At 35.0% G+C, this 19,410-nt stretch overlaps 1 protein-coding gene across 2 annotated transcripts; it reads right to left on the bottom strand.

Moving 5' to 3' along the window:
* Positions 1 to 7,014: 7,014 nt before the first annotated feature.
* On the bottom strand, positions 7,015 to 19,386 carry LOC140148730 (transcription elongation factor A protein 1-like). Of its 2 annotated transcripts, none has more exons than XM_072170779.1 (9): positions 19,218 to 19,386; positions 16,462 to 16,530; positions 14,869 to 14,983; positions 14,035 to 14,196; positions 11,630 to 11,695; positions 10,365 to 10,519; positions 9,705 to 9,851; positions 8,873 to 8,944; positions 7,015 to 7,841 (listed from the first exon to the last, which is right to left on the bottom strand). In XM_072170779.1, exons 1-9 carry the CDS (start codon positions 19,281 to 19,283, stop codon positions 7,833 to 7,835), a joined length of 861 nt encoding a protein of 286 aa, XP_072026880.1. In that variant the 5' UTR covers positions 19,284 to 19,386; the 3' UTR covers positions 7,015 to 7,832. The 2 variants fall into 2 exon arrangements, with proteins under 2 accessions (XP_072026880.1, XP_072026879.1); XM_072170778.1 differs by having other exon boundaries at positions 14,035 to 14,199.
* Between the last annotated feature and the right edge of the window lie 24 nt (positions 19,387 to 19,410).

Here is a 19,410-nt window from a genome sequence, read left to right on the forward strand (position 1 = left end):
AGATAATCAAAAAAATCCCATGCTTACAGACATGATCCCAACAAACAGATGTTTTACGGAAAATGTTTAAATGTTAGGGCATGTAGAGGGTATGAAACGTTTTCATTAGATTTGAAACACTTTTTGAAAATATGCTGCAAACATTCTAACATGTTATTTAAGTGTTGACAATAATTACGTTTTTCAAAATTGTTTGCTGTTTGCCAACAAATATTTTTACACTTCTTCATATTATCACATGTTTTAAAAATCATTTTTGTGACCTTTATATGTGATGCGATCAAGCAAAATCAGTTGGAACTCGGAAATATTAAATTTTCTGTTTCTTAAAAACATTTTACAGATTTGGATTTTGCCGAAACCCCTATTGAAATTGAATAACCATTTCCAAAGATTTGAGCAATCAAAGAATTTCCAAAACAAGAGGAAACGAAAGGAAATATTTCCTTTGTTTGGCTATATCTCAAAATCAATATTTCCGAGTTCCGACTGATTTTGCTTGATCGCATCACATATACAAACCCAACATTTTAAAATATTATTAAAACATTTTGACCTCAAGCAAAACATGTTTCAAACATGTTAAAACATTTTTGTACTTGCTGGGATTCTACCCCTAATACTGAAAAATTATTATTATATTAAACTTGCAAGTCTTGCTGCTCATACCAACCAATCGTAAAGGACATTTGTGCTTTACAATGACTTCACTTGCTTTACTAACCTCAGACATGGGGACTGACAATGAAATGGACATAATTGGTTCAATGTATGGATGATGATTTGGCACATGACATTTAATGGTCAAGTATCCACTACTTCAGATTTTATTACCTTGATGAGTAGATGATTTTCACTTTGCTGGGAATTTGGAAATAGAAGTGATGTTTGTCATCTTATGATTTCTTGTAATTGGGCTATTCCAGTTGAAATCCACACTCCCCTGTGGAAGATTTTGGAAATATCTTCCAAAGAGGGAGTATGTTTTTCAACTGTAATTGATCAGGGTTAATAATTTTGAAACCCATACTCCCTTTGTATTATCACTTTACCTATATCTTCCACAACTGGAGTATTACAAATGGAAGTTACCCAATTGTCTATTCTATTTGAAACTCATACTCCCACTGTGGAAGCCTCAAGCTAAATCTTCCACAGGAGTAGTGTGGATTTTACATGGAATAGCCCAATGCAGTGTGTTACTTCATGTATGTTGAGGAGGTAGGTGTATGATAAGGTACATGTAAGTAACACAGCTTTGACCAATCATGTCCAACTCCATTCCAGTTACAACACTACAGATGTAACAATAAAGCTTTATTTTTTAAAGGCTTCACAGCTCCATTTCTTTTCTTCTCTTTTTTCAGTGGGCTACTTACAAGCAGAAGCTCTACTTCAAACTCTTTCAATTAATATTTATTACTTTCAGTCAGTTAGATACTCATAAGCACAAGTTCACAGGAAGCAATACTACTAAGAGAACAAGAGAGAAAACAAACTTAAAACAAACTTAAAAAGCTAAACCATACAAAGCACCTGCTCTTGAGAACAAACCAAAGATGAAGCTCTATTGAATAAACAACTTCTTTTGTTACAATGCCAAATCTCCCTCCCATATTTAACCAAACCAGCAGTTGAGCTAAAACTCATTTTCGACATCATGAGAAACGTTACTGACATTGTTAAACCCCAACAAAACTAGTTTTATTCAATGAGCTTCATTAATCCTTGGTTTATTCCCAAAGAACCATTACAAGTTTATAGAAATTGTTTACAGATAAATAAATAAGCATCTGGCTGCTACCAAATGCTCAATAATAATTTAGCTGAATCAGACAATGAATAGTTAATACTAATATAGCTTATTGTGTACATTCTGTTAGCCATACTCAACAACATGCATTATTACTGGACAACTGCACACATCGAGGGTTAGTGCTAGAGAGAAGCCGTATCTCCAATAGTTGTCTTATACACCATTTTACAATGTGTGCATTCTATATTGTACACATCTGAGTGACACCAGGCAGCTATTACAGATAGGCCTTTCTTGTACTAACCCCTCCATATCATGAATAGGATATGAAAAACTCCTGCATTCTCATTTCTGTTGTATTCAAATGCAAAAACACCATCAAATTACTGCATAATGATGCAAGCTTTCTGTATTTTTTACCAAACTACATTCACTGAAACATAACTAAGGGTCAGATTCCATGCTTAGTAACTGGAATGTTTTGAACCTGATGATACTGCTACGTTTTGGCAAAACAATAAATTATTTGGAAGTCCAGGACAGAACTAAAATGATCAACTTCTTCTTTTATTTTGTACATAACACATTGCAAGGGTGTCAGAGGAGGAAGACTGCCCCCCTCCCCTCAAAAATATTTTCAGGTGGAAATTTGGATGGAAAAACTTAAAATTAATGTTTCCCTGGCAACACAAGACAAATTTGTTACTTTACATGGTTTATTTATGCCCACAAGATGAAGTCCAAAATTTTCACTCACCGATATAGGATTACATTCAATGTTTTGAGGCTTGAGCTCAAAGCTATCAAAATCTAGTAGGGTCATTCCATGCCAACTCAACCAATGTGTTGGCTGGTCACCCTCTCAGATTTTGTTTTAAATCACTTGTGGCCATGTGTCATGAAGTGAGGTTCCTTTGCATTTTGTCAGTAATGAGTTTTGGTTTCTTCAAGAAATTGTAACTTATTTAAATGTAACATACTTTTGTGTCCAGATTAGCTCCTCAGTATTACACAACTACTTTTATAAATTTCAAAGTCTGTCACAATGTTGTTACTTTTATCAAAAATATAAATCATTCTATTAGGCTGACATATTGTGAATCTTTTAGCCTCATTAGTTTGTTAACTGTTGAATTTTAAAACCAATAAGCAAAAAATCCAGTGGGGAAAAATAGATGTCAATAATATAACCTTCATTTTCACAAAAATAAATCACAAATCATATTTGAGCAGAATGCACAAACTCAGTCTACTTTGCATCACAAATCATATTATAAACACTTCTGAACATTATGAATCAAATAATATAAAACAATCAAAATGTTACAACACAAATTTTAACAAGTTCAAAATTCACCTTAAATATTTTGTTGAGAGACATTTCTATGTTGTTAAAAGCAAAGCGAATATAATATGGTATCATAACAACAGAATTAAAAGGGCATTTCGTGATCCACAGCCTCATCCCCCACTTATCTCAAAAAAAGTTGAGATTTTTATACCACTGGATACCTCTGGCTACATAATGTTTATATGTACCAAACATATTTTGCAGATTAATTTGTTCAGCAAAAACATCGCCAAATTTGAATTTTGTTCTGGTATACCAGAACGAAATTACAACAGTGGCCTATGGAGCAGTGTAATATATTAAATCATGCATAACTCGCAAACGCAAAATCGGAATCAACTGAAATTTTGGGAATAAGCCTTTTTTCGTGGGTATCTTCTGAAAAATGTCATAAAAAGAGGATGCTAGGATCACGAAATCCTTCTTTAATAACTAGACAACTGAAAAAATTACCCTATTTAGATTGTAATCAGAACTTAGCGTACAAGGAAATCTACCCTGCCATGATCTCTCCATGTACCTTACAAACATGATCTGGAAGGCTATCTAATCAATTAGAAAAGCTCTCATTTCACTACAAGTTCTTGATTTATTTCTACAATTTGCCTGTGACCTTAAAACCAAGAATATTTGACATCACGCCACCCAAAAGAGGAAGATATCAACGATGCAAATTCTATGTTTTTACTAAATTAAATTATATTTATCTTCAAATATGTTGTAAGTGATACAAATATCAACAATTTTGACTGATACCAAGCAAGCAAGCAAGCATACAATCTAAGACTGATAATATCTAATACTAGAGTTGAAAACAAGTGCTAGTATATGTGTTATTTTAACGTTTTTGCAATGTCAATGAATTCTGTATACCGGTACATAATTCACTACAGGGCCAGGGCCTTGAGATTTCAACATTTTTGATTCCTTTAAATTTCATTGATTTGTTCTGAGGTCATCTCAGGTCAATTATTTGTGAACTGCCCGAAAATAATGTAAATAAACCCTCTGATTGAAAATTGCTGACATGTGACTCATTCCCCTTGATCATGTCATATAATATGGCTTAAATTAATCTATACTCTGATCAGCTCGTAATCGGTGGGAAATGTTAGGCTTTTACTACTGTGCCGAAAAATAGATCCACATTAAGAGTAATATAGTTGACCTGTCTGGTCTATATTGTGTGTGTTAAATAAAGTAGGCAAAGTATCAGACTTTAATTAATAATTTGTGATACTTCTGAAGGGTTGTCACAAGCCAATTCTCATTAATATCAATGTCTTCAAAGAAGACATATTGATATTAATCCACAATGTTATAAATCCCGCCGGTTACGAGCTGATCAAACTGTAGTGTCATTTTCTCTGAGCATGATTGACATCAACTGTTTGAGATGGCGAATATAGATTTCATGAGGCAACTCAATCTTGATGCCTAATTTTAGCTTGATGTGAAAGTAAGAAATCTATCTAGAAGAATAAAATAATACTAGAAATACTACTCCATTATCATGCAGACATGCCATTTTTGAAATCCAGTTTCTCAGACGACTAAAAAACACATTTTGCATTTTTGTAAATTTGTATCTTTTCTACTAATCACATGTTGTGCATCTTGCACTGTGAATGTCTTTCCTATTCTTCACAATAAAACTCCATTTCGCAGCATATACATCCTTAAAACACTGTTTTCTTCCAGGTTTCTTCCCATCTTTGGATGCCATTATTTATGTTTTTGGTGTCACACACGAACGAAAAGTCAAACACACACTGCTAGTTCTTTGTTGCAAGTGTGAATAGCGCTCACATCTACGATGCCAAAGTACTTGTGAAGACAACTGTGCCAATGGGTCGACAAGGCCAAATTGATACATTGTTTACAAAATATCAACCAATCAAATGACAGCTACGTTACCATGCAATTAAACAGGTCAAACAATGTCAGTTCAGATTGGTAGTCTATTACTGCAGCCGTTTATCTTATTATCGAATACCATATTTTTTTTGGAGTTGACTGTATCACCATATTTTTCATGTTTTACCGTACTAAATATGGTGACACCGTACTAGTTGGCATGTCTGATTATGGTTTTGCTAAAATAGTCCCCATTATGACAATTCAATATGGCACATATGTGGTGTGATCAAGCAAAATCAGTCAGAATTCGGACATATTCAATTTTCAGTTTCTCATAGGATTGTCAACAGCATTTGCAAAGCAACATTTTGCAGGAAACCCCACTGAATTTGGACAATAGGAAACAAAAGCAAATACTTCCTTTGTTTGGCCATATCTTAAATCAATTTTTCCGACTTCCGATTGATTTTGCTTGATTACATCATGTGCCAGTTTAATGCATAGGCTATTATGACATTCTTCCCCTTCATAAACATTTGGTGATTACGGTGCACACATTCAGCTAAACAGCATACATCTAATTACTGTAGAATTGGCAAAAATACAAGCTCATATAAGTAGAGAAGCCTGTACAACAAACACTGAACACATATCAGCACCTATCGAGCGGCAACTTCTGTCACTTGACAATCTATCCAAACAGAGCAACATGAATAGTCCAAGAATTATACACACATTGGAATTTTTAAGGCAATGCTGACTGGCTCAACTTTTTTTCCTCCTTTTTGATTTAAAATGTATAGTTTTTCGTAAGGTAGCAGTAGGGAAATAAGGAAAGGAAGACTTTGTGTACAGGAAACTGGCTTTTTTAAAACAAGTATCAAAAAGTTATTATGATACTGCTCATGTTCATACATGATTTGCATTCATAGCCTACTTGGTACCTGTTGACTGCTATTCACCGTAGAAGTGATGATGTAACACGATTAACTACCATAGCAATTATAGATGAATACAATTTTTGAATATCTTGGCCTACACTACAACATTCATGCGGTACACATGCATTGAACCATAGATGTCAAAGAACAGGAATAAAGACCTGGATCGTAATTCTATAGAATATTCATATCATGCTGATCCTCACACCTGCAAGATTAAGTATCTTTGAAAAGAACGGTATTGTATTCAATCTATGATTGCAGACATAAACAGGTGATGAGTGCAACCTGCTTGTAGTGTAGGGAGATATATCATATGTTACATGATCCAATCCAATCAGACCAAAGTCAGACATTTTTTTAATTGAGTTATTACCATCATTAACTTGCTCAGTACCTATACTTACTGATGTTACAATTCCTGGCATACTTGGTTGCAAAGTTAGGAACTTTTGTCATTTTTTTATTGTTTTTTACTCCCTATATCTCAATTTTATTATTGCAGATTTTTGTCTAATTGGCACCTATCATGTCACATATGTTGATCATTATCTCATGACCAACACAACCTTTGGACCAGCCACTGTAATATTTGAGTTCTTTGGTCAGATGCATTGAACCATAGATGTTAAAGAACAGGAATAAAGACCTGGATCGTAATTCTATAGAATATTCATATCATGCTGATCACTCACATCTGTAAGATTAAGTATCTTTGAAAAGAGCGGTATTGTATTCAATCTATGATTGCAGACATACACAGGTGATGAGTGCAACCTGCTTGTAGTGCAGGGCGATACATCATGTGACATGATCCAATCCAATCAGACCAAAGTCAGAAAATTTTAAAAATTGAGTTATTACCATTACTAACTTGCTCAGTACCTATACTTACTGATGTTACAATTCCTGGCATACTTGGTTGCAAAGTTAGGAACTTTTGTCATTTTTTTATTGTTTTTTTCTTTCTATATCTCAATTTTATTATTGCAGATTTTTGTCTAATTGGCACCTATCATGTCACATATGTTGATCATTATCTCATGACCAACACAACCTTTGGACCAGCCACTGTAATATTTGAGTTCTTTGGTCAGATGCATTGAACCATAGATGTTAAAGAACAGGAATAAAGACCTGGATCGTAATTCTATAGAATATTCATATCATGCTGATCACTCACATCTGTAAGATTAAGTATCTTTGAAAAGAGCGGTATTGTATTCAATCTATGATTGCAGACATACACAGGTGATGAGTGCAACCTGCTTGTAGTGCAGGGCGATACATCATGTGACATGATCCAATCCAATCAGACCAAAGTCAGAAAATTTTAAAAATTGAGTTATTACCATTACTAACTTGCTCAGCACCTATACTTACTGATGTTACCATTCCTGGCATACTTGGTTGCAAAGTTATGAACTTCTTACATGTCTATTTTCTTATGTTTTTTATTGTTTTTTTGCTACCTATATCTCAATTTTATTATTGCCGATTTTGATCTAATTGGCACCTATCATGTCACATACATTGATCATTATCTCATGACCAACACAACCTTTGGACCAGCCACTGTAATATGAGTTCTTTGGTCAGATTTCAGACAACATCTTAACAAAACTAATGTCCAAGATCAGCATTACCTTTAAAGAGTTTCCATCTTTGTATTTCATCACTTTTGTATTTGTACAATTACTGTTGTACTTAAAATGCTTTGATGACTTTGAATTTCTTCTTTTTTTGTTCTTCAAAGTTCATACCAATATGAGAGACACCAAACAATGACTTGATGATACCAGTTTTCTTTTTTTCAAAGTCTACAGGCGGCTTACAGACTGCGAGACATCGAAATAAGAAGCCGAAACAGTTGCATGGAATCCCACAGAGCAAGCAAATTACGAAGATACCAATGAGGAGAATATCAACAGAACTGCAGGAGAAAGGAAATAAAAATTATATTTAATATTAATAATAATATTGTGGTCAATTAAAAATGTAATAATCTTGATGATAATAATAAGATTCATGCATAGCATATGTCAGTGGGCATTACCGTATTTACTCTATTAAACGCCTCTAGAGGTGTGACATTTTCAAAAGTGGGGCGTTTAGTAGAGGTCTTTTTTACAATGATAATTCACGAAAAATTTGTTAGGTAAACTTAAAAATCACGCCGAAAACTTGTTGTTTTCTATGAAAATATTCATACGCTAAAAGATTATCTTTTCAGTAAGATTACCAAACTTAAATCCTTCAACAAAGAGTCGGAAGATATAAAATTCATTTCCTGTATTTTGTGAACAAGCAGGAGGTAACTAGTAGTATCCACCAATCAAATGACATGAATATTGTCATGTGTAATATGTGACCGACCATCCACCACAAATGGACTGTAATGTCGGCCTTTTCACTTTTTGAGATATTGGACAGGCAAATTCTGGTTTTACCTTCATGTAACCATTACACAATTTGTTTATCCCTAATCCTACCCCAAACTAGTCTAAACCCTAAAACCAAACCTCAGAATTTGTGATAATGCTTACATCCCCTCTCAATAAGCTATACAATGATATATCACGTGTCTCTGTTTCTTGTTTGCAAGGTGGTAGTAAGAAATCGGTACAAGTGTTGAGAAATCCTTTATTTTCTATTGTTTTTGGATACCCAAAATAAGATCTGCCGACATTACAGCTCATTCATGGTGCATGGGTCACATATGAAACGGTTCCCACAAAATAAGAGGAAAGTTGCAAATCTTTATTTGTGAGTTATGGCCAGATTCATAGCTTTAAAATGATATATAACTTGCCAATGTTGCTCCCTCACTTGGTGCTTAAAAGTAATTTTTTCACAGAGGAATTCTTTTGATTCTGGCATGTACAATGAACCATATCTCTTTTCTTCCCTGGTGACTTTCCGCTCATTTTGTGAGAATGGGTGTACATAGAGAAGACTACTTACCTTCCACCTGTTGCCACATTCATTGCAGTATACAAATGTTGTCATCGGTTCATCAGCACTTCTTGTTTGAACCTAGAAATGAAACACACAAATGGATTTCATCACACGCTATTTTACATGCATAAGTACAGTGTAAGTGCATACTGTAAAGATACAGTGTAGGCCTATGAATGATTTATGTTACCATCTCAATCAAAAAATTGTTGATAAATTAAATTTACGATTTATTTACTTCAAGGAGTCTCACCAGTTCACCAGAGAGGAACTGACTTACACCTGTTACTTTGATGACAGACAGAACAGAATCTACATGGATAACTTTGACTAATTCCTTAACAAACTAAGGAACTTGCACTAAAAGCAGGATGGTATCTTAAAAGGAGGAAGGTCTACACAACATAATCCCCACTTTTCTCCAAAAAATTGGTTTTGGTTTCAGTAGAAAGCCCATATTTTTCTGAATGCCCTTATGTAATCCTAGGGCTGAAAGATCTGTTTTAAGATGTGTCTTAAAAGTGAGTTACTGGACGTATTATTCACACAGTATTCTATGGGGTCTTCAAAGGCACATTTGTTGGCTCCAGTAACCAAATAGCATGTAATGAAACCAGGTCCAGACTTCATGAAGTCTATAATATAAATTCATCAGCTATATTTGGGTCTAAAGATATCAAGCTACGGCACATACACAGAGGAGTAAAGATAATATACTAAAACAATAACATGCATTTGGAAATAATATATTATTATTATTATATATATATAATTATTGCAATATTGATACAAAACGATTCCTTCATAATCACACTTGGAAGAAAAACTATTGTCTTACCTGGTTGTATGTACAGTTCCTCTTTTTACATTTGCCACATTGTAACAAATCTGTCTTTGTTCCTCCTGTTTGTGCCATCTGATGTTCTCTGATGGCTTCTTTGGTCTGTTCTTTCCTCACTTCTTTCAGTTCATCACTGGCCATTTCCTGGAAATTAAAAGCACAACATAGCAGAGTTATATCTAGTAGTATGATGACATACTTTTTTATTAGCTATTACTTAAAAGGGCATTCCGTGATCCACAGCCTCATCCCCGCACTTTTTTCAAAAAAGGTTGTGATTTATATACCACTGGAACAAAGATATATAACTTCCCTAAAGGGTGCTAAAAGCGTTAGTTAAGACATAGGGGTGAGATACCCTATTGCATAGTAAAGAATCAGACATGTTTTCAGACTATTTATTTTGGAATACGAATACGTACATACGAAAGTGGGGACATGTCCCACTATTCCAGTATCAAATAGCGTTCTCGGTTTCATTGTTATTGACATGCGTATGTATATATATTTACTGTACAATGGCAGACGTATCTCTAAAATGCATTTGGCATGGAACTGCGATCTACTGCAGACCGCAAATCAAAGACGGTGCTCATTTGCGTGGTTTAATAACACACACCCCACATACACATGCAAGCATATACAAACAATAATTACCTCCGCTGACATAACTGCAATTTTCTCTGGTTTGATTTGGCCTGTCAATACCTGATGTCTTAGACCTGGATTTTTGACGTCCTTTAAATTCATCACCCTGCTGCGAACTTTGTTTTTGTATTTCATGTTTGTGTCTGTGAACTCAGTGAAGATACGTGTGAATTGGTCAAGGTATAAAAACAGGAATGTATTAAAAACATCAAATTAAACTTTTCACATCACAGCATCTTAAAACCATAATGTACGATCTTATAATATGGAATTGGTTAATTATTGTTCAAACCTATTTAGCATATTTGTAATGTCTACACATGTCCAAACTTGCACTTATTATGAAAACAGTCAAATGTGTTGTGTTTGTAAGTCAACAGAGCAAAGTTTGACCCAATGCCCTCCCATAGAAATGCATGTTAAACAGCCAAATATAACCAGTGTAATTTCTTTCACTTAACCTTGTTATTTCCGCTTACGATGGACAGAAACCATTCCCGACAGTTATTACTACATTGTAGTATTATTCCAGCATTGGGAGTATACAATAATAAATTTACAATTTGAAGGAAATCGTACAGAATGGCTTTAAGGATAAACAATCAAGGTATTGGAAATACTTACCAGCATACTTAACCACATGTGAAAAATTAGCAACATGCTAAATTTTGCCCAAAAATCATAAAAAAGCTTGATTTTCACCAAAATTTCAAATATTTTTGGTGAAGTTGATCAAAATTCAAGAAAGTAAAAAAACACGTCCTAGATTTTTATATCTACTTTTTAAAAATTAATACAAAATCAAATTTGTCAAGTCTTTGCCATTCTAAATATGTATACTTTTATATACTTTAGATCAACAATTTAGCAGTTATATAAGGCTCAAAAGTTTCCATAGTTCCAGGGTTAAGACCAACCTTAATTCATATCTATATTGCTTTAATTTTATAGGCAAGCAGATGAAATACAACCATATTATTGTCATATTCCCAACCTTTTCCTGGAATGTGACCACATTTTTTGACAGACAGATTACTTGATACTTGTTTATTTGGCTAATTTTAACAGCTGACACTAAGCAAAATGAAAAAGAACATCATTAAAAACATATGTGCAAATTTTCAAAAAAATTATCAAAAATCACTATACGCTACTATGGAATGCAGCCGATGATATGTCCCACTATATTCCAAGTCTTGTGACCTTAAAACACACACCACTTTCCTGTACTCTGGGGCACCACTTGTATCATTAACATGGACAAAAAAGGATATAATCTTCAATGATTCCTGCCAGTTCTTCTGCATCTTGAAAATCTGATGTGTCTTCTATACCTTCCACTGTATGATAAAACAAACATAACTTGTTTTAGTTCACTACTGATGTTTGGAGCCTCTCATGCTTCCTACAATATTGCAGTCAGTTTATATAAAATTCTGGTATTAGATTTATTGATTACATACATACATACCATCACATTATAATAGTATTATTACAAACTGAGTGACTGGCCTGCAAAACCTCTAAAGCACCTTCTTACTTTCCCTAAGTGACTGAAGTCAAAAAAAAAAAAAAAAAAAAAAAAAAAGGCGCAATGATTTATAGTGCGCTACTCACAGGCACAACGCCTAGACGTTGATCCACAAGCCTCAGCACACTTTACAGGTTGTCGCTAATCACTACGGCCCCACATCATTCCATAAACCATTAAACAACACTTCAGGGACTTTACTGCTTCAAGAGCGCACACCCTAGACATTCCGCAAATAACCGTCGCAACCAGGATCAGCCCCCTGAGTTTCGTACGGGTTACAACGAGACAAATTAGCAGTGAGTTCCTTATTTTTTTCAAGATGGTACCGGCGGCTGCCATCTTGGATTTCTGGGTAAAATGTCAGAATCGGAATCCTTGTGCTCCACATACCCGCAAAAGTGTCTTTCTACATGATTATAGGTGCTCTGGTTCAAAACTTAATTTTTCATAATGGTGGCTGCGGCCATTTTGGATTTTGGCCTCTAGCGAAAAATGCCGGGATTTTCGCGAGGGACATGGGGGCTAATTTTTTTCTAAATAGTCCATAGAAGTCAAATCAATCGTCAAACCTTACTAGCCAGAGAATGGTCACAGAATTGAGGTTTTTGACTACACTAACAGAGTGGATGTAATAATGATTGTATGTCAACTTGAGTTGTTGAACTCTAATTAGGCTAATTCATTATCTATACACACTTAATAATATCTGTTGTATTTTAATTCTAATTTTCAAGTTGTAATTCATGAAATCTAATTCACAAATTACAATTCATAAACTCTAATTCATTTGTATGCATGTACATGGTTGCAGACATGTCACTTGTTTCTGTTATTTTGCCTGTATTCCTTATTTTGTAAAGTCCAATAATATTTCTACATCATTTTTAGCCAAAGTTTTTCACATTTTACCCCAATTTCTCTGTTATTTCAGGTTTTTATAATGGAGCCAAGTGACATCTCTGTGGCAGCACAATGTCCTCATATGAGGACATATGCACAACTAATTAACAAATCACTGAAACAAACATGTGGCAGTAGATATGCTGCCTGCATCCTTCTTGATATAAAACAAGAAAAAAAGGAATGACTTAAGGTGGTACTACACCCCTTGATAAATTTGTGACTTTTTTTATATTTTCTCAAAAATAATAACACACTGGTAACAAAATTTATGTATATAGGGGCAAGGAATCCACTTACTACATTGGAATTTCAGTGACTCAAGACAAGCGGTACCGTACATTATTTATGATAACAAAAGAGGTACCGATAGAATGTACCTCATTTCTTAACATATATAATGAAACACTTGTCTTGAATCACTGAAATTCCTTGCCCCTATAATATACATAACTTTTGTTACCAGTGTATAGTTATTTTTTGAGAAAAATGCAAAATTAGTCACAAAATTTATCAGGGGGTGTAGTACCACCTTAACTTCGGTGATTTTCTATGTAGACCACAGCAGCTGAAGGGAGTATCCCATTATGCTTTGCGGTACCATAATAGAACTGTATGTGCCATAGAAAATGTACACAAAATCCATCACTTCAACTTTCAATAAGTGGCTTAAATCAGGGGAGGTTAAGACTTTTGTTTGCAAAAATATGACCCCTAAAGTATTGTGAAACTATCCATAGCTCTCAATATCTAAGCGGCTCTTATTTATATTTTGTATACATTTGCTATGGAGCATGCAGCTATAATGCAATGCTTGCTGGGATACTCCTTTCAGCTGCTGTGCATGTAAACAGTTGTAAATATTGATGTCCTGATTACACAGTGTCCTCTTATGAGGACATGCACATAATTAATGGAACGCCCAAAAAAATTTGACACTGGGTATGTTCTTGTAATCCCTTTAGATGTAAAATAACACAATATAAAAATTTTGTGGGAATTTAAAACTTTATTTGTGCATGAAAGGGTTAACCTAGTAACCTACCTTAAAACTGAACCACAAGCTATTCCAGTTGAAATCCATACACCCTCTATGGAAGACATGGCCTTAATCTCCCACACAGGGGGTGTAGATTTCAAATGGACTCCCTATTCACACTCCCTATGTGGAAGATTAAGGTCATGTCTTCCACAGGGGGTGTATGGATTTCAAATGGAACAGCCTAATCTATGCCATGGACTAACCTGGGACTTTGAGTGCATTACAGAGCATACTGCGACACTTTTCCCTGACTGAATCATTTGTAGGTGGTGCAGGAAAACTTCTGTCCTGACCATTGCCATCTCCACTACCACTGACTTGTGATGACGGTGAGGAACGGTCTGAATCTTCTGCCTTTTTCTTGTCTCCTTGGGAGAGGGGGCAAAAAGACACACAACTTTTCTTACAAATTTTAATTAAAAAAGGAAAAAGAGAAAAAACTTTTGAAAGTAAATCAACATTGGTCATGCAGTGAACAAACTGCCTTATATAGCTTACCTTTCCAGTGATATATATTTCTACATCCCATTATCATATTGACACAATTCATACGCCAATGCTAGCTGATAATGAAACTATCTAGCTGACAATCCTGTTTAAATGGACGCGACCCTATCAAAAAACCTGATCCCCTTTTTCTTCATCAAAACTTGTGACTTTACTATCAGAATAAAGTTCATAATTTTCTCTTTACCCCAGTACAATTTAACATCAAAGGTAGGCCTATGCTTTGTTTACATTTTGTGACCAAAAATGTGGTGAATTGTGGTAATCACAACAGGAGTATGTACATGTACTCTCCTATGGGGCATTGTTATACACATATTTACTTCGCATACCAAAATAACTGGAGCAATACAACTCAAAATTTGGAAACATGTTTTATATGCTTTAATTGTCACCCCAAAAATACAATGTTATATCAAGAAGATGATACAATTTTGTAAAAACACATCTTCCTTATCTTGTAAATGAACCTGTTATGAAAAATTATGAGGGCAACTTGGTATAGTATAGTTAACACCATTCAAACTAACCTTGTGCTGGCAATAGCTTCTTCCATCCCTTGATAAGCTGCTTGGCTAGATTAATAACTTCATCATGCTTACTTTGTTTTCGTAACGAGTTCACTGACATTCCAATGCGAGTTTTCTGGTTAAAATTGAAACAAAATTCAAAATATGAACTTTCATTTGAGTTACCATTTTATGTTGACATATTTGTTATGTCGATAACACATATCGACAACAGCACTAGTACCCACCAAACAGCAATATCATTTGCCCTGATGAGCACTGTGCAGATGGGTATTCAATTACAAATGTATGTATATCTCCATCCAAATTCAAAAGCACATACGGATCAGACAATGGTTAAAATATGAATGATGCAATCGATTTGTGACCTGTGCTCTTTGTTATCTTTTTTAAACGTTTTAAGGCCTGAATTAATTTTGTGAATTTTTCTTTAAATGGCAATTTATGTTGTGTCATTGATTCATTGTTAACATTCACAAGGTACATGTAAACTATAATTCTGAAAGCTTATGGGTGAATGATTAGCTTTAATCTTACTTGAGAAACATTAATGGTTGTGTGTGGTTGCCATTGCTAATATTTGGGATAAATTAGGGTAACTATTACCTTCATGTAAGTTAGCCTAGTATCAAGATAGTGATTACACAGCTTATGTAATAAAGATGTCTAATCCTCAGGCTCAATGACATCTTGACATAGGCTAAAATGGTACAACATAAATAACTCCTTACAGAAAAACTTTCTCCTCCAAATCAGAAAGGGATTTGGATATCAGATAAAGGATCAGAAGAAAGCAGTATTCCTGGGGCTACACATCTGCACAAGAACATATAAACACAATGGGGAATGATTGCTCACTATAAGAGGAAACTGAATATAATTAATAAGAAAGAAAGAACAGTTTACCAACCTTAGAAGGTGTTACAATTAAACATGACAACAAAATTGTGTACAAGTGTGTAATATTTGTTTGTGTGTGTTGTATCCATCGACTACCTTCATTAGAACCCAGTTTCAACCATCATTTATCAGTGGGATGTTGTGTGTTTGAATCCCATCATTCCCATGCCGGCACATTCCCTTTTCTTGCTTTTTTTTCCAAGTTGTGGTGTGCATGTGTGCCAGTAGGGATTTGTGTATATTTATTGTCTTGTTTAATTGTAACACTTTGGCAATTATTAACTTTGACTTTATTCCTATGTAATTGAGGCAAATAATTGCAAAACTTCATTAAATACAAAGTATGATCACCAGGGTCTTAGCTAGAAATTGAGGGTTGTCCGTCATTTGAATAAAATTGCCTGTCCTAATTTGACCTTTAAAACATTTATCAGACATCTATAGCCCATTGGGGGTTCAAAGAGTTCAAATATGTGCTGATATGGCCTTGTTCTACAAATTCGGTCTACTAAAAAGGTCAATTAGCTTCTCAAAACATACAATTTATAATTTAGCATCTGTCAAAGGCATTAATTTTGCCTGTCCCAGGAGCAAACTGGCCGTCTAAAATGACGGCCAGACGGGTGGCTAGCTAAGACCCTGATGATCACTCCAATAATATAAGTCCTTTTTTGCTCATGTTTTGTAAATTACCTGGAGTATTTCCAAAGTGATAGGCAAGTCTTTGAGTGACTGAAGCAGATCCATGGCATTGACTTGGTCCTGTTAAATATATAAACAAATCAATCATATTAAGTCAAGCGGTTTGTTTCAAAGAAAAGAAATCTGCACAATGAGAAACACAGAAAACAAACAAATTCAAATTATGTGTTAAAATAAATAGATAACATGATTTTTCGTACATCATTTTTAAAATATTTTTGTGCCAATAATTGGATTCTTGATAACCCATATATTTGTAGACCTGGAAATGTACATGAAGTTGATTCATGCAAAAACAAAAACTGTATCCCCCGTAAAAATGGCATGTTGGTAAGGGTCGCGCTAGGCTGCATTTTTGCATCCCGGACCACCAGCTTTTGGACCTAGCGCTACCCTTGCATGTTGGTCTAGATTTTCACTTCTTATGTTTATTCTGATGTGGGGTTGCACAAAATGTAAACATACATGCTTTTAATATTAACACAAACAGATTGCTATCTTGCTGGGTGCCAACTCTGTTGGTACTACTACTAGTGGCCAAATATTGCCTTGATGACTTTGCTATACTATTTTCTTTAATACTTTGGAAGTACTCGTACCAAGACCGCCTGAAACGATACCAGCGAATGAAGCGTTTCTAGATGATTTTAAGAACACCACCGCGCATGCGGAAGACCTTTTTAGCCTACGTCTCGTATCCTAATATCGGATCGTTGAAACAAGAAAACCTCATCATGAATTCACTCACCTTCCTACACCACCAGTTGAAATAAAACTCAAAACAACATGTAACTTCATTAATAAAAAATTGAAAACCTAGTGTGACCCGTTATCGAAAATTGTTTGATAAACGTCAACATCGCATGTGTATAAAATTAAGTCTCAAGCTGTCCCGGGTTTGTTAGGATCGACGAGCGTCATCGCGTCAGGCCGACACAGTCTGGTTGTGTAGGAGACCATCATCGTGATGCCCACGTTGGAACCCATTTGGAACCATTGGAGTACGGAAGAAATATTCATTTAACAGGACTGAAGCAATGTGGCCATTTTTATGTTTGTACCGGGCATTTTGCGACACAGAGACTGCTACAAATTCGTCCAAAGGTAAGCAAAGGGTTGGGGATCGCATTTTTAACTTTGACTTAAGTGTTCGGAGTTAAGGGTCACTAAAAGTAGACTATTTTGGGGGCTGTGTTTGGTGTACATGTCACGTTTTGAACAGAGTTAAAAACAACCATTACTTTATAGTTGGGAGAGAGAATCGCTTTACCACGCAGCAATACTTGGTATTGAATGCATGAGCCACACATAGGAAGGAAGGAGGGGTTAGGCCAAGTAAAATAAATAACATGTTTATCGTCCAAATTTTCTGAAAGTTTGGTGAGGAGGCCCTTATGGGATGAAATATTGATATTTTGCTATTTCCTGTTTTCCATTGAAATATCCATAGAAAATTTGAACAATGCAATACCTCTTTAGCAACATAATATTAAACAATATTTTATTTGACTTATTTCCAACAACGGAGGGGTCAAATTTTACTATGTCAGTTAATTTCCCTACTCCAAACAAAATTTCTAAAAGTCATTTTTTAACAACATTCCATTGCAAACATAATTTCCAAAGTATTGTGCTCTCATTCGTGGAATTCGTGGAAAAAGTAGCATAACTTGCCAAAAACTGCATCAATTTGCATCGGATTTTATTTCAGCGGGCGCCATGTTTCGTTTCGTTTCGTATTGGAATTTCCTCCTTTTGTGTAGGAGCACCTCTTCCTTTTTGAAGAGTAAGTTCAGTTCACAAACATCCACTAGTCACTTGACAATCACAAATACAGAAGAATTGTTCCTTCTTCCTTTACATTTAGTCACAAATCACAGTCACAAAAATCAAATATATATATAAAGTTAAGGTTGTCGGCAGCGGCGAGGGGAATAGGGTCAGGCGGGGGCAGGGAGTAGATGTCCAGTATGATGTCCGGCTCTTGGTTCTTATTAATATTCTGATGCAAAAAGGTCATAGGTATTAGGTATGTATATTTAGGACTGGCTTACGCCATATTGGATGTCAATAGGAAATACACCCTTAACGATTTGCGCAGGTCAGAAATTTGAAAAAAATCTTTAAAATGTCATCAATGTACATTTAATATAAAATTGGTACCGTACCACCTTAGACTTGGTTGGAACAAAATTAATGGTCAAACGCATTTTAGTGTCCAAAAAGGCAAAATTATCATCAAAGTTCTGCCGAATTCTGCACCCTGGCCTGGCAAACACTGCCAGCGAAGGGGCGCAGAGTTCGAATCGGGAATAAAATATCTGATCTACAGCTTTGCGATCAAAAACACAAAATTACAACTTTAAACAATATTGGCAAAAGACATTATTGCCAAACAATATAGAATAGAACATTCGACGTTAACTTGTAAAATATGCTCACCAATCATTGGGAAACATGGGAAAGTGCGCAATCCATTCCAATTCCCATTCAAGCGTGTGGGATAATGAAATGAAGGGCGTGCCATAATCCTGGCTAGTCTAGACCATAAAATGGGACCATGTGAAGGAATCCGTGCTTAGGTTTATCATATAAAGCGTTTTCGTGTTAAACCTGTATAAGTATACTAAATCAGTTTTAAGCTTACTGCCAAAATAATTATGATAAAAAAAAAAAACGCAAGGCCAAGGTTTCCGAATTCTGATTTTTCACCATTCAGTCACGGGAACAACAGTTCTAAAACTTACATCAGCCGAGATCATCTTGTCAAGCTGTTTCCCAATCTTCACTACTTCCTTCTCGCAGCTCGACATTTTTAATTTGTTCCGTAAAATCTGCAAAATATTGTAGAAAAGTGTCAAAAATCAGCGGGAAGTTGATGCTTTGTATACCGGTATATATCGTCGTTGATGGCGCTATGACAGAAACATGAACTTTGAC

The sequence above is a fragment of the Amphiura filiformis genome, chromosome 3 (assembly GCF_039555335.1).
Source record: "Amphiura filiformis chromosome 3, Afil_fr2py, whole genome shotgun sequence".
Lineage (NCBI taxonomy): Eukaryota > Metazoa > Echinodermata > Ophiuroidea > Amphilepidida > Amphiuridae > Amphiura > Amphiura filiformis.

Excerpts from the sequence above, each read along its gene's own strand:
- LOC140148730 (XM_072170778.1), bottom strand. The coding sequence starts at position 19,283 with ATGTCGAGCTGCGAGAAGGAAGTAGTGAAGATTGGGAAACAGCTTGAC. Across the intron at positions 16,531-19,217 it reads ACAAGATGATCTCGGCTGAT|GACCAAGTCAATGCCATGGA; the intron begins GTAAGTTTTAGA and ends TATATTTAACAG. Across the intron at positions 14,200-14,868 it reads GAAGCTATTGCCAGCACAAG|GAGACAAGAAAAAGGCAGAA; the intron begins GTTAGTTTGAAT and ends CCCTCTCCCAAG.